This window comes from Pimephales promelas, chromosome 21 (assembly GCF_988280905.1).
Source record: "Pimephales promelas chromosome 21, fPimPro1.hap1.1, whole genome shotgun sequence".
NCBI lineage: Eukaryota > Metazoa > Chordata > Actinopteri > Cypriniformes > Leuciscidae > Pimephales > Pimephales promelas.
The window spans coordinates 23,832,826-23,856,026 of NC_142789.1; the positions used below are offsets into that span (position 1 = coordinate 23,832,826).

General features: G+C 37.0%; 1 protein-coding gene across 4 annotated transcripts in view; it reads left to right on the plus strand.

Moving 5' to 3' along the window:
• diaph3 (diaphanous related formin 3) overlaps positions 1 to 23,201 on the plus strand; it is a 317,511-nt gene that overhangs the window by 155,509 nt on the left and 138,801 nt on the right. For all 4 annotated transcript variants that reach the window (XR_016148350.1, XM_089124819.1, XM_039673952.2 and 1 more), the window contains 5 exons: positions 2,048 to 2,143; positions 3,064 to 3,158; positions 4,359 to 4,460; positions 8,859 to 9,098; positions 12,402 to 12,531. Coding sequence is in view for 3 of the 4 variants with exons in the window: in XM_089124819.1 (XP_088980945.1) it covers positions 2,048 to 2,143; positions 3,064 to 3,158; positions 4,359 to 4,460; positions 8,859 to 9,098; positions 12,402 to 12,531 (663 nt within the window). In the remaining variant the exon portion in view is untranslated. The remainder of the gene's footprint in view (positions 1 to 2,047; positions 2,144 to 3,063; positions 3,159 to 4,358; positions 4,461 to 8,858; positions 9,099 to 12,401; positions 12,532 to 23,201) is intronic.

Genomic DNA, 23,201 nt, shown 5'->3' on the forward strand with positions numbered 1-23,201 from the left:
ACTTCCATTTGTTGGTGAAACGATGGGTTTGTGTGACGTTGATCCAGAGTGGTGTGTTTTACGGGCTTGTTTTATTGAAGAGCTGTGGAGCTTTTGGCCCGACAGTGGAAACGCAGCGTGGTTTTGGGCTCGGTGCTACTGGCCCGATGCTTTTAGCCCGGCACAGCCCGTTTAAAGCCTTGGCTCAAACTGAACGCGGCTACTGTCATCTCTATGTGTGAGTGTATAAGGCAGACTCATGCTATACACATCTTGGTTAGCTGTTTGTGTGAATCGAGCCGGTATCCAGACAGCCATGTTAATTAGTGCACAAGACAATTATGCACTTCTCTCCGGAGACCTGCGTTTACTTCTCTTAATCTGGTGTTATAAATAATTAAACTTGTATTGAAACCCCCTGCTTTCCATCTGCTCATCTCTTTTCTCTCTCTTTTTTCATCTCTCTCACTGTCTTTTTTCCGAGAACTGAAGAGGGAGCTGTGTAACCTGTTAGTCACTGACCTCTGCGTTGCCTCTTTTGTTTTGTTTTTAAAAGCCTCATGAAAGTAAAAGACTATATCAAAATTATTTGATTCACTTCCTGAAAATCTCCATGCATGGTAAGCTAAATATGTACAGTTGAAACTGTGTGTGTGCACAGGACAAGCGAGAGTGTGACCTCATTTACCACAGTCATCATAGCTCTGTGTGGCTCTAATCTCATTCTTCACAGCTGTCTTGTCAAATACCAATCCCGTTACTCACTCAGCATGACCATTACACACTCATTGGCTGTGCCTCAAAATGTTATGAGCTATCTAGACAGTATTTTGGACATTTTAGTAATGTTCAAATTGAATCTACTGTACCTGCTTAGACAGCTTTTTGTTGATATCCAAGATAACTACTTGGACAGTGTTTTTGGGCGTCACAGACCAGCAAATTGAAGCAATTTACTGGTTGCATTCGCACCACCTGTATGAACCCTGATGTGACGTAAACCGGCCAATGGCAAAGTCATTTAAGTGCTGCATTCAACGACGTCAACAACTCCGTAGTCTAAAAGTTGTGAGCATCGGTCCATCTACCCGTTTACCATGTTTATAGATTTAGTTTGTGTAAGTATATGGCGGGTGCCAGTGTTTCATATGGCATGCTTTCGGCCAGTCAATGTACACTTGCGTCACTGGTAGTTCCTATTGTGCTGGTTTGACCCTACTCCGAATTAGGGCCTAATTTAGTTTCCCCCAAAAGGCGTTCCTATAACTAAATTTGATCCCAGTTCCTTTGGTACGAACATGCCTAAAAGCGGATACTTCCGCCAATAGTTATAGGAAACCTTCCTCCAGTGCAAAAGCCCATATAGATCTCTTTACATTGAAGCAACCTATCTAACATTGTTTAGAGCATTATGGCCATTTAAAAGTGTGCTTTTTCCATTCCGCACAAACTACATTATATAGCATTTTAAAGATAGCACCTTTATGACGCATAAACACACCGTTTTGTGTCTGGCCCTTTAAATACAACATCTTTTCTATTCTCAACATGGACTGTGTGTTCCCGGGGGTGGGGTTTATGCAAATTTGAAGGAGACATTTAAAATCAGGAGGAAGCTTGTGTAGTCCCTACCAACTGTTTGTTGTAGTCCTTAAAAAGAATTTCGTTAAAAGCAAATATCCCTCTTTGCTTTGAACTTTTAGCATTGTAACTCTGCAGATGTTGTTTATGCTCAAACAGCAACATTACACACAAACTAATGTTAGAAAAGTGAAATCATAATCAACCAGCCCTTTAAATGTGTTTTTCTGGAAGCTTTGCTCTTTAATTATTCAGTGTTTTCTGTTCAGTTGTGTTTAAGATGAAATGCTAGATTCTTTCCCACACGTGATTGACAGTTATGAGGAAAAATTAAGTCCAGGCTAATGTGTTCCCACTCCCATAGCCCATTAGTCTGCTTCAAGCTTTGTGTCAGTTCTGTGACTCGGAGTTGTTCACACTGGGGTTTTTGAACATGTTTTCAGCATGCCTGTTGGGTGTGGTAATAAAGTGTTATGATGGTTTTCAGCTCGACGAGAAGAGGAGGATCTGGAGGAGAAGAAATCCATCAAAAAGAGAGTTAAAGAACTGAAAGTGCTGGATCCGAAGATAGCACAGAACCTCTGTGAGTATTATCCAGTTACTTTATTTTGTTTTGTTTTGATTATTTTAAACATTATCTAGTGTAAAGGTGGTAAACAAGTGTACGCTTTTTCTCAAACGCCACACACATACACAAACAAAACACCAATCTGACATAGAGATAGTGAAAATAAGCCATAAATAACATTGTAATGTTTTAAATTAGTCTCTTCCTAGCATATTTGATGATTTTCATGCAAGTTATTTATCTCCTGCTCTTTCTTGGAAGAAAGGTGTGGGAGTCAAAACAGGTTTTCAGGTGTCCTTTTTTCCCCCTTGAATCCTTCCATCTCTTTTTCCCTCAGAACCTTGGGGTTCACAACACCAGTCTTGTGCTGTTATAAACAATGTATTGTGTCTCTCTCTTCCTCTTTAGCACATACTTCTCCTTGCACCTGTTTTTCAAACCGTTTATCTTTTTCTGTCTGTCAATTGCACATATTAACACTGATTCATTTGTCTGAGTGTCTTCGTGGCAACAAGCAGAGTTCTGTAATGAGAGGGGAATGAGGAAAATAAATGTTTCTGAACATCCTGACAGTCAGATCAGATCACTGTCCCTCAACCTTTTTTACCTCTTCTGTCATTCACTTACTTGTTTTCTCACCTTCCCTTTATTGCCATTCTTCTAAAGTCATATTTTGTGACAGTTGCAGGCAGGGGTGAAAACCCTACTGCCTTGATATATGAATGTTATCTTGATTCTGCTGAAGTTCTCGTCTGGCCCTCGTCTCGTCTTGTTGAAGTGTTTCAATTGGAGAAGAATTCAAGCTCATTCTTTATTTTTATCAGATATTATCAGCATGCAGTTGACACACACGCACACTTTAAACAGAGTGTGTGTGGACTGTTAATGAACTACTGCAGGGAGCTTTTGATGAAAACTCTCTCCCTCTCCCTTAGCCATTTTCCTGGGGTCATTCCGGATGCCCTACGAGGAGATCAGGAAAATGATTTTAGAGGTGGACGAGGATCAGCTAACTGAGCCCATGATCCAGGTAACATCACCTCTCATCACCATTCATGACCTTTAAAGCATGCCCATGTTAAGAGAGGATAGCCAAAAACATGAGGAATTCAGGGTACATTTTTCAGCAGCCATTTTGACATTAGCCTCTTTCACACACACAGTCTTTACTGGTAATTTACTATAACTATAACAGTTGGTAAATTTACTGGTAAATTACTGCTAACAGATCATGAGTCAACAGGACCTTTTCAAAAATACTGGTAAATTGGTTCCAGCATTTAACATTGCCAGTAAATTACCGGAAATGTGCTCTGTCTGAACCCAGAATGAAGATTACTGTTATTTTTTTTTAAAGGAGGTCATTATATTTTATCATACATATGTCAAAGTTAAGGATTAATTATTTTGGTAGAGCTTGCATTAGAACAAACACCATAACAGTTCTATATTGCGTTCACATCATTTGCAATTTTCTTAGTTAGTTATTATCAGTATCAGTGGATGTCGGACTTTCAATGTGGAATCTCACATATAATTCTATAACTCTACAATTCGGCCAAAAGCAGTGGTGCATATCAATTTAATATAATATAATGGTAAATATTACTATATTATAATTGATAATTTTATTTTATATATATATATATAAAATAACTACAATTTGGCCAAACATGTGTGGTGCATTGAATAAAAAAAGAAGAAGAAGAAAAAAATATAAATTGAATATATAAAAAAATAAATATTGTAATATAGTTACTTATATTATAGTATAGTATGTAATTTAATAATATAGCATTTGTATTTTAATAAGATAAAATAATGGCATATATAAACAATATAGTTACATATATTTGGAATCATATAAAATAAACAACCTGAATCTCAATATAGTTTTTGCAATCTAGTTTTAGTATTAGATCTGCTAATGTACAGGTTGCAGGTTCATATCCAGTCAGGGGTGACCCATGTACTGGAAGTTTACTGAGATCACAAGTGCCTATCATGCCCTTGAGCAAGATGCTTAACCCCTGAATGCACCAGGGAGATATATCGTCTCTTCAATTAGTCTAGTGTGTAATTAATTGCCAGTGAGTCGATTTAGATGAGGAGCTCCACTAAATGGCTAGAAAATGGCAACAATTAGATTGCAGGTTAAAGTTGAGCTTCTAATTGGATGAATGTAGCACACATTCTTTTTAACAGTTCTTTGTCTTGTTCTTTCTTGCAGAATCTTGTAAAACACCTGCCTGAACAGGAGCAGCTGAACACACTGGTCAAGTACAAGAGTGAATATGCCAACCTCTCTGAACCGGAGCAGTTTGGAGTAGTGGTAAGTTATTCCACGCACGAACACGCACGCCCTCTGTGTTGCTGCCACTGTATTCCAAATTCTAAACTGCTTTCTTATCAATTTACCTTTCAGTGTAGTGGGACGTCCAGTTAGAAGTCATCAATCACTCTTTATTTAAACTTTTCTCGGATTGATTTTATGTCCGTCCCCCTACACGAGATTTAATCTCTTAAATTGAAACCGATATCATCATCTTGTCACAAACAAAACAACTAAATATTGTACAACCTAAGAAGTATATTGTTTCTCTGAACAGAGAAAGAATTACTGTTATTCTCTAATGGAAAATACATATGGTCGACCTGACACATTAACACATTTTTAAACTAGTTGTCTTAAATGAAACCATTACTTAGTTTTCTAGAGCACATTTAACTGACATAGGAAAAAGCAGTATTTCCTCCGCTCATTTTGTTGCTGAATGTAATCACAAAATTGTATTTTGCCAAAATTGGGATTTTGCCATCTGCCATGTACATTAATGTATCTATTTATATGGGTCATTTTTAATATTTAATTGTGATAATTAACCATTTAAATGAGCTACCTTTATCATTATAAGACTCATAAAATTAACCAATTAATAACAATTCAATATTGCTGTTAAATGTATTTTATTTTTTTCATACAAAGTATATAATTTTTTTTATTTGTAAAACTTTAATCACTGCCCTTTGTCAGTTTTAGCCATAACATTAAAGTAATTATCAGCATATCAGCATTATTTATTTTGTCAGTGCTTCTCCTCTTTACTAAATTGTTACCAGTTATGATGATTACCAAATTGTTTCCTTGTTATCAAATCAAATTTGTTAAATCTTTGCTAAATGAACTCAACTGAATCCCTTATTGGCTATTGAATTAGCATCTGACTTTGATTTGTTGTTTTTGTTGTTTTTTACAGAAAAGGGTAAAATACAGACTGCAACCAAATAGTTGAGTTTTATCTTTTTTCTTGCCAATCAAATCTTTTAGAGTTTGCACTGGTGTGTCCACCAAGTTGCTCAACTGATAAGAGCTGATATTTGGGTTGCATATGAAAAACATCAAAAGTATCGTTCAGATTTTTTTGGGCACGGTCCTGCTGTGTGGCTTCTCATAAGAAAAATCAAAAACCAATAGGAGCGCAGAAACTGATTATACAATTCCGCCAAAATCCAGTGTTACATGGCGTACAGCTGGGATCTTGTTCGTACAGTCTGTCAAGCAACAATCGCGAAGGACTATTATAAATCGGACAGTGTACACCCGGCTTTAGCCTGATTACACTTTCTTTTTTAAGACACACTGGGATGCTGGAACGAGAAGGGGGACTTGCATTTGAGAAATGAAACGGAAGTGAAAGAAAGGTACGAGGGAGTTGCATCATGCAACAGGGTGTTTATGTTATGAGGGATATGGAACTACGGTTTTTGCATGCGTGGGCAGCAGGAAATGATGCATTTGCAGTTCAGAGAACTATCCAGTTCAAAGGGAATTCTTAATCTCTCATAGTGCCATTGCAAGCAGTTTTGTACTCTTTGTTCTTTTCTCGAGCCAGAACTTTGAACCCTTTGTTTGCATCCTGCTAAGTGGACCATAAAATATAGAATGTGACTACTGGAACCTTAAGATCATATTGGGTGATTGTGTGCAAGCGTGTACATAAGGTGCTTTTACTCACGTATTCAATGCTTCTATTTCAGCCATGGGCTTTAATGCCTCAAATGAACTGTTTTAATGGCTGCATGTAGTATTTTTAGCTTCTGATAAACTGTTTCGCTTTAGTCATTTGAAGCTGAGCGTAAAGAATTACACCTCTTACTGGAAAACTCTGGGAAGAGAAATATCCTGTTGCCTTGGCAACATACCCCCCCCCCCCCCACACACACACACACACACTTTATTTTAATAGGTCTTAGTTCAAGGTGCACAAAAAGAAAAGTTTAAATCAGGCAAACTAACTCAGCCAGACAATAGAGGCAGAAAGATGAAACAGGTGTGTGTATCACGTTCCCCATTGAGTCTTCCAGCAGCCGTTATACACTAGAGATGGAGTGAGTGTGTTCAGGGTCTACTGGGACACGCACACACACACACACTGAAACGCTTCTGTTGATCGGCAGGCACTATGGGTGGTTGTGTGAAATGATGATTTAGCTTCCTGATAAAGAATAATACTTGAAACACTTGAAAAGTTGTTCCCCACTGAATACCGTCACATGCTGAGTGGCAGGCACGAAGGCATTACCTACACTCCCTTTTTGCAGGTGCATTTGAAATTATATTTTAAAGGGTGATTTGAATGGCTTACCTTAAGGAGACTGTGCTGTAAAGTTTTGCTGGTTTCATACTGTTTTCCCTATGGGTGGGTGGATTTGGATTGGTTTCATGTACTTTTTATGAGCAATGGGTAATGTATAGTCAGGTGGTTATCATCACAAAATAAATCTGTCTGTGTCTGTGTGTATAAAAAATAAAATAAAAATAAAATAAAAATAAAAAATAAATACAATAAATAATAACGTGCAAAACTGTTAAATTCTAATACGATTTTTTGATATTTCTGTTTTACTGCATTTTTGATCAATGCCAGTTTGCTGTCTGTTAGACATTTTTAGTGGAAACATTGCAGCAAATAACACTTTTACACTCTGACTAGATTAACATTTGCATAGCTGCTTTTGTTCAAAAGCTGCTTTTGTTTGCATAAAGACTCCCAACACTGATCAAAGAGAATATTTGCTACTGTAAGACAGTACTCTACTTGAGATGTGAAATGTCTAGACCACATAATGAAAAAATTGACCCTCTTTACTGTCTTTTTATTTCTCTGGTCTTATTGTATGCACTTCATCTGTGTTTAGCATTAAGCATTTAAAAGTAAATGATTGCTGCTTGTTCTATCAGCTTTCACTGACAACCAAGGCTGTGTGGTTGAAAAAAAAATGTTTTTTTTTTAATAATTTTCAAGATCCAATTAAATCCTGATGAAGAAAGTCAAGCCCCACCCTACAAGCTTTTCTTTTTGAATATTATTTATTTATTTCATGTCGTGTTTATGCATGGTAGCTTTCAGTTCAGATTCTATGTTTGCCAAATTTCCGGTTTCTCATCATTTATTCATTCATGGATGCATCAATATATACTGTATTTTAATATACGGTCCCTCTTTTTTCATTGCACCACATATCCACAAGTATATATATACGTATATATATATATATATATATATATATGAAGAGTTCAGATGCAAAAGCCTTTAAGTGCCATTTGAAATTTTCTTCTAAAATGCTCATTTTTATCAAGCTTGTATATTTAAGTTCAGTAATTTCACTTAAATGGCAATGAAGATTACCTATTAATTGTTATTTAAGTGAAATTACTGAACTTAAATATACAAGCTTGATAAAAATGGTCATTTTAGAAGAAAATTTCAAATGGCATTTAGAGGCTTTTGCATCTGAACTCTTCATATATATATATATAGATATGATCTATGTGATTTCTAACTTTACTGATTATTCCTACTTTTCTGTCATCTAGAAGCTCGAATTAATTATTCCTTATATGTGCTGAGTGTGAGTTTTATGGAGGGGGAGGGTACACAAATCCCCCTCAAACATTTATGGCTGGGAGAGCTTTGAATCGGAGTCTGTTTCATTGCAGATTAGCGCTGCCTGACAACACAGAAGATGTCTTCTACAAGTTTGCTGAATGTTTACACACATAAATTAGGCATTTGGCTTTGCCCTATTTTCTTTACCTTTTCTTCTCAGTGTCCCTTCTTTCCTACTTTACATCAATCTCGTTTTCAATTTGGATTTGTTTTGCTTTTGGTCCTTTGTCATTTGTCTTCAAGGATGAAATGATCCCTGGATTAGTTTATACACACATTCAGACTGATTGCACTGTGCGTGGAAATACAAGAGAGGATATCTGATTATGGAAAACAACTCTAGACATATTAATCATATCTCCGTATTGAGTATCTCAATTACACCCTTAATTTGTGATTGCTAATTGGCTTTTATAGGTGCAAATTGTGCCCCTCCCACACACACAACTCTTAAATGCACACTACTCTATACACACAAATGCGTTTCCACCATAAAAAAACATGACTCAATAACATGTATGTAATTATTCATCTCAACTAGTTTTTATGTGATTCCAGTTAGAATGTAAATGGCATGCATTTACAATAAACTCGTATATCTGCCATATCTGAAAGAAATGTATTTCATTCAGGAATAAAGCTTTTGTTTCTGATTTAGAGGTGTTGTATTAAACTTAAAATCAGGAGAAAATTATTAAATTATTATTTTTGTTTTCCTTTGGTTCTATTTCTCAGACATTTAAAGCAACCATGCCTTTTCTGCTTATTTTATCGTCCAGATGAGTAGTGTGAAGCATCTGAGGCCCAGGCTCAACTCCATCCTGTTTAAGCTGCAGTTTGAAGAGCAGGTGAATAACTTGCGTCCAGACATCATGGCAGTGAACGCTGCCTGCGACGAGGTGAGGAAGAGCAAATCCTTCAGCAGGCTGCTGGAACTCATTCTGCTCATGGGGAACTTCATGAACGCCGGCTCACGGAACGCCCAGTCCTTCGGCTTCAACCTCAGCTCACTTTGCAAAGTACGTGCAGAGAAATATTCGTTTGTTTATCACAACAACCTTTTGAGTTTCATATCTAGACCTGGCAGACTTTTTGTCCACATCTACAGAAGTCTGCAAAATGTATTAAAGTAAGTCAAATGTGTTAAATGGATCTATTTGTGATACAATGGATTTCTAAGCCTGCACATTTATAAAACAACAGCTTTCACACTTCTGAATCAAATACATAAAGTTTAGAGGCTGTATTGGGCTGTTTTCCTGGAGAAAGTGTATTCCATGAGAACCTCCCCCAGTGTTAATATTTCATCCAGTAAAACCAGCCCTGAAGTCATTTATGCGTTCTGCTATCTTTTCTTCTCCTGTGAATTATTAGCCCCTTTATCAGGTCTCTTCGTATTAGAAACACGCCCACCCACATGAACTGTGGGCAATTTCCATCAAATTCTCCTCCTGCTCTCTGTTTTTGGGAAGAAGCTGATAAAAAGATAAATTATGTGTGTCTGATGTTTGTGGAGGAGCCAAAGCTGAGTCACCATCAGGCACAAGCGTCTGGCTGCTGTTTGCGCGTCCTTCACTTCCCTCCCGCACATTTCCCGTTACCTTGACCCCTATCGGTCGGCCCATCTAAAGTGCCTCTCGCTGGAGACGCCTGGCGTTCAAGAAGATCTCATTTGATTTAACACTATCAAGCACTCAAGACCACAATAGTCGTATCTTCTGGCATCTATCAAAGTGCAGAGACCAAAAACCACTTTATGGTTTCTTCTTCTGTTTTCCGAGATAAGTCTCGGAGTAACGACGTAATGCAGACATGTATGTGTTTGTTGGAAAAAAGGACAGTCTTTAATTCCTGTTTAGTCAGGTGTGTTAATGTAATGCTAATGGATTTTTAAACACAGTACATCTCAGCTAGAGTCCTAGCATTGTGTTAGATAGTTTTGCACAGGTGCACCCCCGTATAAAGCCCTCTAATGATAATGTTTGGGTGAAATGTCCTGATTTAGGTGAGTGGGGAAGGGCAGAGGGGCTGTATAATTAATTACCACAGAAGCCATAGAGATTTACTTAGGTTTCCATGGTGACTTGGCATTGGATTTTATCAGGCTTGATCCACTTGTCTTTCTTTCTTATTAGCCATCCATTTTTTTTTTCATTACTACTTTCACTGCTTCCCTTTTCTGTGGTGCTAAAAATCAGAGAACGGCCATCACTGCATTTGTGACTCTCTCCGGCATAATGAAATGCCCTCCTGCTCATCATGTTGCCTAGAAGACCTGATAAAAGACCGAAGGCTGCATGTGGAGATGCTCAAATTCAGACATTTTAAAAGGAATAACCCAAAAATGAAATGTCAGTCATTATTTATTCAGCCCCATGTTGTTCCAAACCCAAATTACTTTGGCATTTTTCCATGAAGCCTTTAGAATATAACTAAGAATAATGAACACAAGTCATTCAGACTACTTTTATTATGTATTTCATAAAATGTGTTATATATATATATATATATATATATATATATATATATATATATATATAATTTTACTTTTAAAATGTTTTTTATTTTAGCCTTTTTACGTTTTATTTTAAATTATTAATTTAATTAAGAAATACATCTACAGTACTTCTCAAAAGTTTGGGGTTAGTCTTTCAATGTTTTTGAAAGATGTCTCTTATTGTCACCAAGGCTGTATTTATTTGATCAGAAATATAGTAAAAACAGTAATATTGTCAAATGTTACGATTTAAAATAACATTTCTATTTTAATATATATTCATTCCTGTGATGGCAAAGCTAAATTTTCATTCAGCCATTACTCCAGTCTTCAGTGTCACATACTCCTTTAAAATCATTGTAATATGGTTGTCAAAAAAAAACATTAATATTGTTGTCAATGTTTGGAAATCCTGATACTTTTTTTGATGAATAGAAATTTACAATGTTTACGACAACAATGTAATTGTTTTTACTGACACTTGTAATAAAAGTATCAATTGCTTTCAAAAAAAAAAAAAAAATCCATACTATATATTACATGTATTATCAACGGTTGTATTCAAACTTGTCCTAATATTCACTCAAGGGCCTTGTGTATCAGATAGAGTGATCCGTCGTCACTGCCGAGAGGGAGACTAGATCTCTACATCTGCTCATAGTGATGCAGTCCCTGATGGGCAGGAGTAACAGAGAAAGTGTGTCGGTTTCTGCCTTTCAAGTTCCTTGCCTGAGGGCCCATTCTGATGTTCTCTCTTTGCCTCTGTTGATCTGATTGTTTGTTTGTTTTATTCTGAGTTTAACCTGTCAGTATCTTCTTCTTTTGCTCACAGTGGGTTTATCGAGCATATTTAGTTGTCAAAGGAGTTGAAAGCGTTTCACTTTGAGTGTGTGACTCGCGCGTCACAGTTTGATCTCGTCAGCAGAGTACGGTTCAGTAAGTCATGGACGTCAGAATCTCAAGGAATGTTGTTTTCTGGATAACTTTTCCAATTGAGAACTGATATTAAAGATTTGTCACAGACCTCAGTTAGTTAAACTACAGGATAAAATTCGATATTTTGGGTTTCTTTGTTCCATTGTCATCTTCGTACTATTTTGATAAAATATCTGCACAAGCAATTTGTAGAATCTTCTTGTTCCAGCCAAGAGGATTTTTAAGAAGCCCTAGTTTCGTCCCCCGCCATTCGTCTAATGCTTCACACGGTTTTCAAATGTTCTGACACTGAAATTATCCAGTTGAACTCAGTGTGTATATCCAGCACAAAGCTTCTGTCAGAACACATGCATTTAAGAAGAAATGGCAGCACAAAAGATAGTGGTGAGAACTGAAATGGACTAGATGGGAAGTCAATTTCTCCAATTTCATCTCTCATTTCATAAGGGCCTATTTGGAACTCCATTTTTACTTCATCTCTGTCCCCCACCCCCCACAAGCTTGGTAGTCAAGCTTCTTAAATCATCAAGCTACACAACCCAAAAGAGCTTAATAATGTTTGTGCTAATCAAATGCTTTTTGCTCTGCCTTTTACAAAGGCTCGTATCCTTGTGCCACGATGATAATCATAACTGACAATGAAAATGTCTTGCTTTTCTGGTCCGGCGGCAATTTCAATGTACTATCAAATTAACTTGTCAGACGTGAAAGCAGCGGACGTCAATGGCTTCCTTCAAGATTCTCTCTTCGTTTCTGTTATGCTTTGAACAACCAAATATCTGCATTTTTTTTGATGGATGCATTTATTTGTTTCTATTTTGATTTAATGTTACCACATTAAACAATTGTTTTCCCCGCTTCTGTCTTTCTCTATCTCTCTGTGTCCCAGCTGAAGGACACTAAATCGGCTGATCAGAAGTCCACTCTACTGAATTTCCTGGCAGAGATCTGTGAGGAGAAATACCCTGAAGTGCTGCTGTTTGTGGAGGATCTACAGCATGTGGATCGGGCCAGTCGAGGTACTCAGAACCAGTGTCTGTTGTAAATAAATAATTCTGAAGTATTACAATGCAATTACATTTATTGTGATATTTTAATTTTTCATTTTATTAAAAAAAAGCAATGCTAATTTGTTTTGCTATTAGGGTTTTATTTTTTGCTTTTCATTTGTTTGCCTTAATTATACAATGCTTTAATTAGTCAGATAGTTTGCTGGTTTATGTGGATTTAGCTGCCCTAACAACTCTCTGGCTGGCCATCTGAAAAGTGGAAAGAAAAAAAAAGTCTTCAGTTCATAGTAGGGGTTGAAAGACTTTAGATTGGGGTTGAAGTCGACTGTTATGACATCATAGTCGAGTCTACTAGTCGCTGACGTCATTCATAAAAACACAAGAGATGGGACTGCTTTGCAACATGCCACAATTTGCAATTTATTTGGAGAAAATTATATAGATGCTGACAGACATCTATATTGAGAACGTTGTAAGTGTACAGACCGTATTTTCGAGAAAACAGGCAGGAGCCATCTTTGGAAAAGTCTTGAGCAGTCGAAAGTTTGTGACGTATTTCCACACACTTGATGTACCACTGCTGCTTTCTTGCTGCAGTGTCCCTCTGCGTCTGCGACGCAGCCACGTTGTTGGTATCAAAATAAGCGTAATAATATGGACGACTAGTCGCCGTCAAGCTTAAAACGAAGCTGGCATTGCATCGAGGTCGACTAGTCGGTTCAACCCCAGTTCATAGTTGCCAACGTGAGACGCTACTTTAACTGATCTTTAACATCACTCTCACGTGAACTACCAGTTTCCATGTGTGAGTTTTTGTTGACTTCTGTTATTGTTGTCCTCTGCGCTGCACAGGCTCATTTTGCTGCGCACACTCTGTCATTGACACTAGTAGTAGTAATAGAGATAATGTCAGCCTGTGTGAGTGCTCACAATTATAAAGCTGGTGAGTTTTGTCAGATGTCTGGATCCTTTTATTGTAAAACTTAATCTCAACACATCACGATTAGTATCCGCTAATATAAGCTGATATTTTCAGACAGTCTACGTGTATCTGCCTGTGTGTGTTTTAGCAGACAGGGAGAAGCCGAGGGACCGTTGTGTGAGGTCACGTTGCCCTCGGCAGCCCTAGAGGCAGAGTCACAACAGGACCAGAGCAACTCACTGCGTTACCTAATGTTTCCAGAAACCAGGGCAGGGAGAGTTTTGGCCGTGCAAGTACAAATAATCAAACAGGATTATTAGAGAGAGTGATTAATAAGATGCCCTGCCTATGCAGTATGTCTGTCAGCTTTAGAGAAAGTATTTACAGGGAACGTAAAACTTGTTTTTCTAAATGAAACAAATAAGTCAGCAGGAATTGATGGAGGGCAGGACTTAGTAGTTAGGATTTTATTGGATTGTTAGACTTGTTAGGTTGTAATTTTATTGGGTGATATTGTTGTTCTCTGGGTCTGTGGTGTGTTGATTGCATCAGTTACACATGAAAGTTTCACAGGCCGGGAATGTTATTACTTTTTTTAAATATTTTTTACTATTATGATTTGTTTTATTTATTTGATTCACAGTAAGACCAGGGACATTTATTAAAGGAGTCATATAATGCCATTTTTAAGTTAATATGAATGTTTAGGGTCTAAATGAAAACTTTGATTTGATTGTATAAAAAATACTCATTAGTGTTTTAAGATAACACTAATTTTACCTCGTCAAAAACAGCTGTTTTCAGCACACCGTTTCAGTGCATATGTCTTTAAATGATAATGATCACTCCGCCCCTCTGTTCTGCGGGACAACAGTTGAGGGTATATTTTGGAGAAAGAATGGCAGCGGACGTTTGTGAATGGTTGGTCATTTTGATCTATTATTGTATGCACTGGCAGGGTAGAGAAGTGAGATATGAACACTGTGTTTACTGATGTATACATTAGTTTATTGACAGATTGATGTTACAACTAATGGTCATGACAAACTTTTTTGGCAATTTGCAAAGATTAATATATATAATTTATTTGATTAGGATAAACCCCTTGAGATGCAACATCTCGTTTTCGAGGGGGTCCTAAAGTACATCACAGCCATCACAAAAGAACACGAATCAAATAAACAAACAAAAACAACAACAATTACACTTATTTGACAAACAAGTGCATACAGAGCCACAAAAAAAAAAAACAAAAAAAAAAACAACAACAACAAAACAAACGAGATATGCAGAACTTTACAACCACTAGATCAAATTGGCAGAAATACATTGTATATACAGTAGTATATATATAAGCATTCTGTGTCAGCATCATACATTACAAGAGCAGTTAGTCATAAAATATAATAGTTGTTAAAATTTTACACTCACTTCTGCAGGTGCAGAGGGAACATAAATAGTTGGTACCGATTCTTTTTTTTTTTTTACAAGCAGCTTCTCAGCAAAACCAGCTTTATAGTGACCCTCGTTTATAAAGCGGTCAGGTGAGAAATGATTTGCGGAAACATGAAAGCATTGATGCACATGGGGAATATTCCCTTCGAAAACAAAACTCCACTGCGTCTTCAACGGTTCGGATTTAGAAACATCAAAATGACTGTGTTCGTATTTACACCCAAGAACAGAACACCACAATCTCTTGGACGCCATTCTGCTTTAGCGTATCAACAATGACGAACTATGATGACGGCTCGCTCGGGGCGGGGATGTGCTGAAACACTGCTGTCAATCAACAATCGTGGGAGGGCCGTGCGACCGAATGGCTCGATTTATCATTATGTGATGGTTGTGTACACTGTCAACACATATTTCAGCAGGCATGTACTGGCCATCGGGACTACCGGGACATTCCCGGTGGGCCGCGGTCTGGTTGGGCCGGCGGCCCGGCGCGTTATGTATTTTGTTTTTAAATCATTATTAATTGTAAATATAGCCTATTCTATCGTAAGTATATTGTTATATTGTCCAATTCCGGGCATGTGTCTCTCTCGTGAAGCCGCATGAAGCTGACGCGAGCTGCGAGACTAACAGGTCTGATGGCCAATCGGAATCAAGTTCAAATCTAGACTTGAAAAGCGGCCGCTTTACAACAACTGCAGTGATGCGATGTGATGATGTGCAACGAAATTCATGTCAAAAGAGTAACATCTCTAAACGTAAAGGGGGACCGAGAAGTCGAGAGAGAAAAAACGACAAGACAACGACAATAACTTGAGGCAGATGCCACCAAATGTGTTAAAATAAATGAATTATTTGCTGGACTTTAGTGAAGATGTCAGCAGGGCGCGCCTGACTGCTGAGGTGAGACATTTAGAATGATAGGCTACACGTAGCCTTCTGCATTGTTTTGTTTAAGCATGTTACGATATTCCAGCTGTAATAGGATCGATATAAATGACATTTAAAATTCTCAGCTCTCTGGTTCTGTCCATTTTATTACGAAATTCAGACAATACCGTTTTGCCGCTAGAAAATAACGTGACAGGTCGCTCCTCAGTTCAAGTAAACCGATCATCTGTTACTTTTTATTTAAAGATAAGATACAATAGCCTACAACTTATCAAACGGTATATGCCTCATAAATAATATCAATCAGTGCTTTTCAACAACGGAAAGAGATTAATAAAACAGCAGGAGAACAATTATGTTACAGAACGCTACAGTTACCTCAGGAAAGCCATTTAATGACAATAGCACATAGTTGACTTGAAAAATAGCTATAGAAAGGAGTATTTTGCATACTTGCATACCTTTCAAATAGCTATAGAAAGGAGTATTTTGCATATAAATATGCACATATATTTTTTTTTTTCAATTTGTATCCCTGAAAGTGCCTGGCAGAAGCCTTATGTGTCATAGGCTAAATGTGAACAAAAGACAAAGATAAATAACTCACTGCTCTTGACTAGCTTTAACAATGATTTATATATATATATATATATATATATACTATATACACTATATAAATGATATAGTATAAATGAAATATAGGTATACTATATAAACTATATTTCATGAGGTGAAACATCACTGCCAGGTCCTGGCAGTGATGTTGCACCTCATGAAATATAGTTTATATAGTATAGCCTAAGAATATTCTATTAGAATAATAAGCGGCACATAAATTAAGACCAGTTATTTACAATAAAGCCTTATAAAATCATTTCCATTTTATTTGTTTATTATTTTAATATTTTTTTCTTGGTTCTGATAGTAAATAAAATCTAATCAGTAATTTTACATGCAGATTAATGCACGTATAGATGTGTGTGTGTTTGTGTGTGTGTGCATAGTGGGCCGGTCTGGATGAAGTGTCCAGGGCTGATTTTTTGTCCCAGTCCAGCCCTGTATTTCAGTACAATCAACCTGAAAAGTGCATGTACCATTATCTGACCCCTTTAAGACCTAATGGTGTTGATTTTTAATTTTAATTTTTTATTTTTTTTATTTTATTATTATTATTATTCATGTTGACATTACAAGCTCAATTTGACCTAAAAAAAAAAAAAAACATTTCATTTAGTTACCCTTAAATTGCTCCAAACCCATATGGTGTGCTTTTATTATTATTATTAGGGGTTCAAGCACGAAGTGCTGAAACCCTATTGTAATTGTATTGATTTTTAGGGGTTCAAGCACGAAGTGCTGAAACCCTATTGTAATTGTATTGATTTTTAGGGGTTCAAGCACGAAGTGCTGAAACCCTATTGTTTTTGTACTGATTTTTATTATTATTAGGGGTTCAAGCACGAAGTGCTGAAACCCTATTGTAATTGTATTGATTTTTATTAGGGGTTCAAGCACGAAGTGCTGAAACCCTATTGTTTTTGTACTGATTTTTATTAGGGGTTCAAGCACGAAGTGCTGAAACCCTATTGTAATTGTATTGATTTTTATTATTATTATTATTCTCCCCTAAAACGCATCGTGCAGCCCAAACCGTAAGGGCTAGAGCTCTGAAACTTTGTCAGATGGTAGTACAAAAATCGAGGAGAGGTTATCAAATTATGAGCCCGATTGGCCCATAGGTGGCGCTATAGCGACCAATTGCGCGAAACGGCTCATAACTCCTAGACCGTAAGTCGTACACTCAAGTGTCTTATATCATTGGAAAGCTGGTCACCTGACGAAAAAAACGTATATCTCCGATTTCATTTCCGGTATGGAAATTTTTCCGCCATTTTGAATTTTGTCGAAAAACTACTTTTGCGAACTAGTCCCTGGTTTTTTGCCCGATCGGAACCAAACCAGTGCAGACATGTTCTCTGGAGTCTGAAGATCAATAATTATCAAAAAAATGTTGAAATTTCTATTTCCGGTCGCTAGGGGAAGCAAAATAAACGTTGTGGGAGGAGCCTATTTTACTAAATTGGCTATAACTCAAGAAGTAAATGAGATATCTTCACCAAACTCGGTACACATGTGTACGAGTTCAATTTGAGGTCACAGTAAAAAAATAGCGACGATTGAACACTAGGTGGCGCTATAACATGAAAAAAACATAAAAAGGGCTATGACCACATGACCGTTAGTCCGATTGACTTGAAAATTGGTATGCAGTGTCTTGGACCAAGGCCCCATGTATATCTATGAGGACATTGGCGTATGTAAAAAAACATGGCCGCCATCGGCCAATGAAGTTTGAGCACCTGTGAGACAAGGTTAACGGAGGCCCATCGGAACGAAACTCGATGGGCATGTTCGACTCATGGCCCTAGAGGTCTGTAAGAATTTTGAAAAAAATCGGCCACTAGTTGGCGCTAACGAGTTTTATGGCTCTGTAATCACGTGGTGTTGCGCATATCCCCACAAAATGCATATCTTTTGATAGATCTCCTCATGATGAACAACTTTGCCTCAAGAACCATTGCTGTCAATCAAATCGTTCATTAAATATTCACAAATATGTTAAAAACCTACTTTTGCGAACTAGTCCCTGGTTTTTTGCTCGATCGGAACCAGACCAGTCTAGGACAATTCTCTGGACTCTCTAGATCAATAATTATCAAAAAAAAGTTGAACTTTGACATTTGTTTTGCTATAACAGGGTCATTTACAAAAGGGGGCGTGACAAAATGCACCCGAAAGCCTATAAATCCTAAAGGAAAACTCAGAACATCCCAAAAATTGATGAGCATATGTGTCATCACATCATTAACAAGCATGCAAAGTTTCATGGAGATCGGACTATAGGTGGCGCTATAACTGTTAAAAATGTTAAAAACAATGTAATCCCTATGGTAAATTGCCATTATTGACTGTAAATGGTGTTTTCCATCTCTGATCATATCATAATGTTAAAACCAGTGCAGTACAATTCTTTGGACTCTCTAGATCAATAATTATAAGAAAAAGTTAAACTACGTCATGTGGATGACTATAATAGGATGGCTTCAACATTTAGTGTGTTGAAGCCATCTATTACTACACTTTCAGTGTCCCTGAAAGCATTGATCTCTTCAATAAACAAGTCAGAACATGTGACATTAAATAATCATGAACATTTACAGACAGATCTGACAAAATATGCCTAAATAACAGTTAAAAAAGTGAAATGATATCAAAATGATGGTCTATTAAGCCAATAAGTGGTGTTTTACTGCCCTCTGCTGTTCAAAATAGTAATTGTCTCACCACTTAACTATAATTAATTTTATGACTTTATTAATTATCTATTTTAACATTTGCAATCACATTTGGTCAAATATTGAACACAATCATTTTTTTGTCAAAGTTTATCACTTCAGTTGTTCTGAATCTTCACATAATTGCTATTAACGTGGTAAATAGCTATACTGTATTCCTAGAATCACATTAAAATCCAATCATCCAAGCCCCAATCACTGTAAATAATGATAAATCATGCTAGAACGTGGTAAATTAATGTACACTATGGTCAGAGGTGTAGTGGTAAAAAAAGAGGTGGGTAAACTATAAATTCTGGTGTATTATTTCGAATAATAAGACACTATGGGCTGTTACTCTAGGGGCTGATCAAATTAAATCATTTACACTGAAAAAACACAATTGCATAAAATAATGTTATGACATTTATTTAAATTTACATAAGAAACTGGGAAAGAATGATACTACTTTTAAACATTTAACACTAAACCGCCAGTAGGTGGTGGCAGGCGACCGTCTTAATGAGTGAGTCATTCAATTCATTCATTCAAACGATTCGTTCAAACGGCTGATCATTCAAGAATGAGACCGATGTTTTTGAATGTGTCTTTGAATCTTTGACTCAATCGATTCGTTCAAAATGCTGAATGATTCAGTAATGAAAACACGTCGAGTGTTCCTGTGACATGTGCCGTGGTTCTGCTGTGATTATTGTTTGGAACTATTTTCGCTGCTGAAACACAACAAAAACAGCCAATATAGCATCTAAAATGTAAGTGATTTAATTTTTTACTGTTTATTGAACTGTTGTAGGAAATCAATGTCACATTTTCAATCGTGATGGTGTTGAGGAAAAATAAGAGACCCCATTTACACCTGGTATTAAAATGCGATCTGTATCCAGACAAGTTATCTGGATAATAAGTACCGATTCCATTTACACCTGGCCACATACATGTGTTTTTGCAAAACGGATATAAATCCGATCTTAAACTCCTGCGTATGCAGATTTAATGGATTGAACGACACCAAAAGCAACAGATATGAGCTGCATTTCGTTGATCATCAGCTAATTTCCAAATCAAAGACATCAATAAAAGAGTGGCAACACCGCTGGTAAGATAATTTCGTTTCTTTACTTGAAGATGATTGTGTGTTAAGCGTCTGTGACTTACTTTCACTTTTATTTGCGATGTTTGCACGTTGGCTCGATGAATAGACGCTCATGAGCGGTGATGGGTGATCCGTGTCGCAGTAGCGCCGTCATATCTGACTATAACATGACATATAGCCTATATAACAAGCTTACTCGTTTATTTTTTTGCCTTTTTGGGAGGAGTAAAATATACATATGTGGTTTCAACAACCAGATTGCGTTTACACCTAGTAAAGATCCGGACACAATGCGAGCCAGACTACCTGCAGATGTGGTCAGGCAGATCCAATCGCGATCACAACGCATTTACACCTTGCATTAACATGCGTTTTTTTATTATCCGGATAACTTATCTGGATACAGATCGCATTTTAATACCAGGTGTAAATGGGGTCTGAGTGTGTTCTGCGCTCATTTGTGTAGATTTCTGCTCGAGAGGCTGCGCGAGGATCAACAGTACAACCTTACCGTCAGTAATAGTCAACAACACAGTAATGCAGCGCAATATAAGAGTTCGTCTTAGGTGCCTGTTGACTTTGGATCAATGCATTGTTTGTGTGTTGTTGCATAAGGAGATAAAGAAATAATACAATTGGTGACAGTGATCAATCAACACAAAAGGAACAATGATATAAATGAACAAAGATATGAGTACTAATCACAATAAAACAGGCTGTAAAAAAATCATTGAAACAAACAATCTTTCAACATGGCTCAGGGCACATGTCTGGCAAACAAATTAATCAATTAGCAGCGCACAGGCTGACAGTGACATTAAATCATAAAAAGGCATAAACAATGTAAACACAATCAAATTAATAGATGGACTCACGTAATTCATGAAGACACACACAGTTATGCATCAAAATGCCAGGAAAGAGTGCAAAGAATGAGCCAAAGGGTTCACAATCAATTTATAGGCAACGGGTGAGTCGTGCATGGTGAAGTGGCAGAGTCTCATTGAAAAAGCGAAATGGAGTTGAAAGAGATTAGAAAGGAAATCTTTTCAATTACTATTATGAATTATTTAATTATATCCATTATGCAATATTGGTTGGTGTTTTTCTATAAATCCAGCAATGAACATGTAACAAGAAAAGTCATTGAGAAGAAAATAACAGTCAGCCATTACCTCATGAACCATGGTTAAACCAACAACTAATAAAATACAATTGTGAACATTATGAACCCCAACACCACGGTGAAGGACGCTTAACAGACAGAATAAGTTAGGGATTACGCAAAGCCTGCGGGTTTATATTCGCTATAACAACCGCCTCGCTCTACATTACCCTGCTTATTACATTGCTACCTACCAAGTAAATCAATAATTTGACTCAAAATATAGATATAAACAGGAGTTTATTGATTTAAAAAACGATTGCCGATAAAAAAGAAAAAGTCCGTTCTGTCTCTACGTTTAGAATCCATGGCAACGCTCTGTTTTTCATGGCAACGGTGTGTTATACTTATAAGCAGCGGCCTGTTATAATAACAGACCGCACTCTACATTAGAATTCAACCAAGCCATATAAGAAACAAATAATTACCGTTACCAAGCTAACAGAGCTACGTAAACAGAGCGAACAGGAGAGCACTCGTCTGCAGACGTCAATAATGGAATATACTCCCGATCAAACTCCGCTTCCCGAAAGTTATAAACTGCCTCTGGAACCTAGTTAAGGTACAAACATCTATTCAACAAAAATAGTGATGCAGTTAAGTGTTTTTTCGCTCAGCCGAGCCCTCTCTGTTGCTGTGTGGAGCAGCCTGTGTCAGTCACCTCTTCCTGAACGTCGCTCACTCAACTCGCGCACTGCGGTCTCGTGAGGAACGCAGCTTTTTGACATACAGTATTTCTTGTTCCCGAACACAAATATTTTTTAAGTATTTGTTCGGAATAAGTATTCGTAAAAAACACATTATTTGTGCCTTTCCGAATACCGTATTCGGCTCCACCCCTAGTACACACTATATTTTGCATAGTTAATTTATTTAACAAATTTCTTTTTGTTAATGTTTTGCAGTCAAACTATACATATACTGTACACACTATAAATGTGTGTGTGTTTGTGTGTGTGTGTGTGTGCGTGTGCGTGCGTTTGTGTGTAAGCATGCTTTATGAAGTTAACATGAAAAAAATGGTTTGCTTTAGTGCAGAATATTGGAGAAACAAAGTATTTCAAAATGGAAGTGTGCCAATAAGTGGTCTTCTACTGCCCTCTGCTGGCCACTTTTCTTATTAATAGTCTTTTCACTTGCTATATTGTGGTAAACCATCCTATAACATGGTATATCAAGGTAAACTATGGAAACTCATGTTAGATTCATGGTAAATCATACTAGAACATGGTAAATCATGAAAAATAACATTGAAATATGGTTTATCATGGTAAATAATGCTTGCTACATAAAACTTAATGTCTTTTGATGCTTTTGTGCTTAAAGGCCTTAAAGGCCTAAACTGCTTGAACCCCGCTAAATGCTGCTTGCAGCTTTAATTAGGGGTTCAAGCACGAAGTGCTGAAACCCTATTGTTTTTGTACTGATTTTTATTAGGGGTTCAAGCACGAAGTGCTGAAACCCTATTGTAATTGTATTGATTTTTAGGGGTTCAAGCACGAAGTGCTGAAACCCTATTGTTTTTGTACTGATTTTTATTATTATTATTATTCTCCCCTAAAACGCATCGTGCAGCCCAAACCGTAAGGGCTAGAGCTCTGAAACTTTGTCAGATGGTAGTACAAAAATCGAGGAGAGGTTATCAAATTATGAGCCCGATTGGCCCATAGGTGGCGCTATAACAACCAATTGCGCGAAACTGCTCATAACTCCTAGACCGTAAGTCGTACACTCAAGTGTCTTATATCATTGGAAAGATATTCACCTGACGAAAAAAACGTATATCTCCGATTT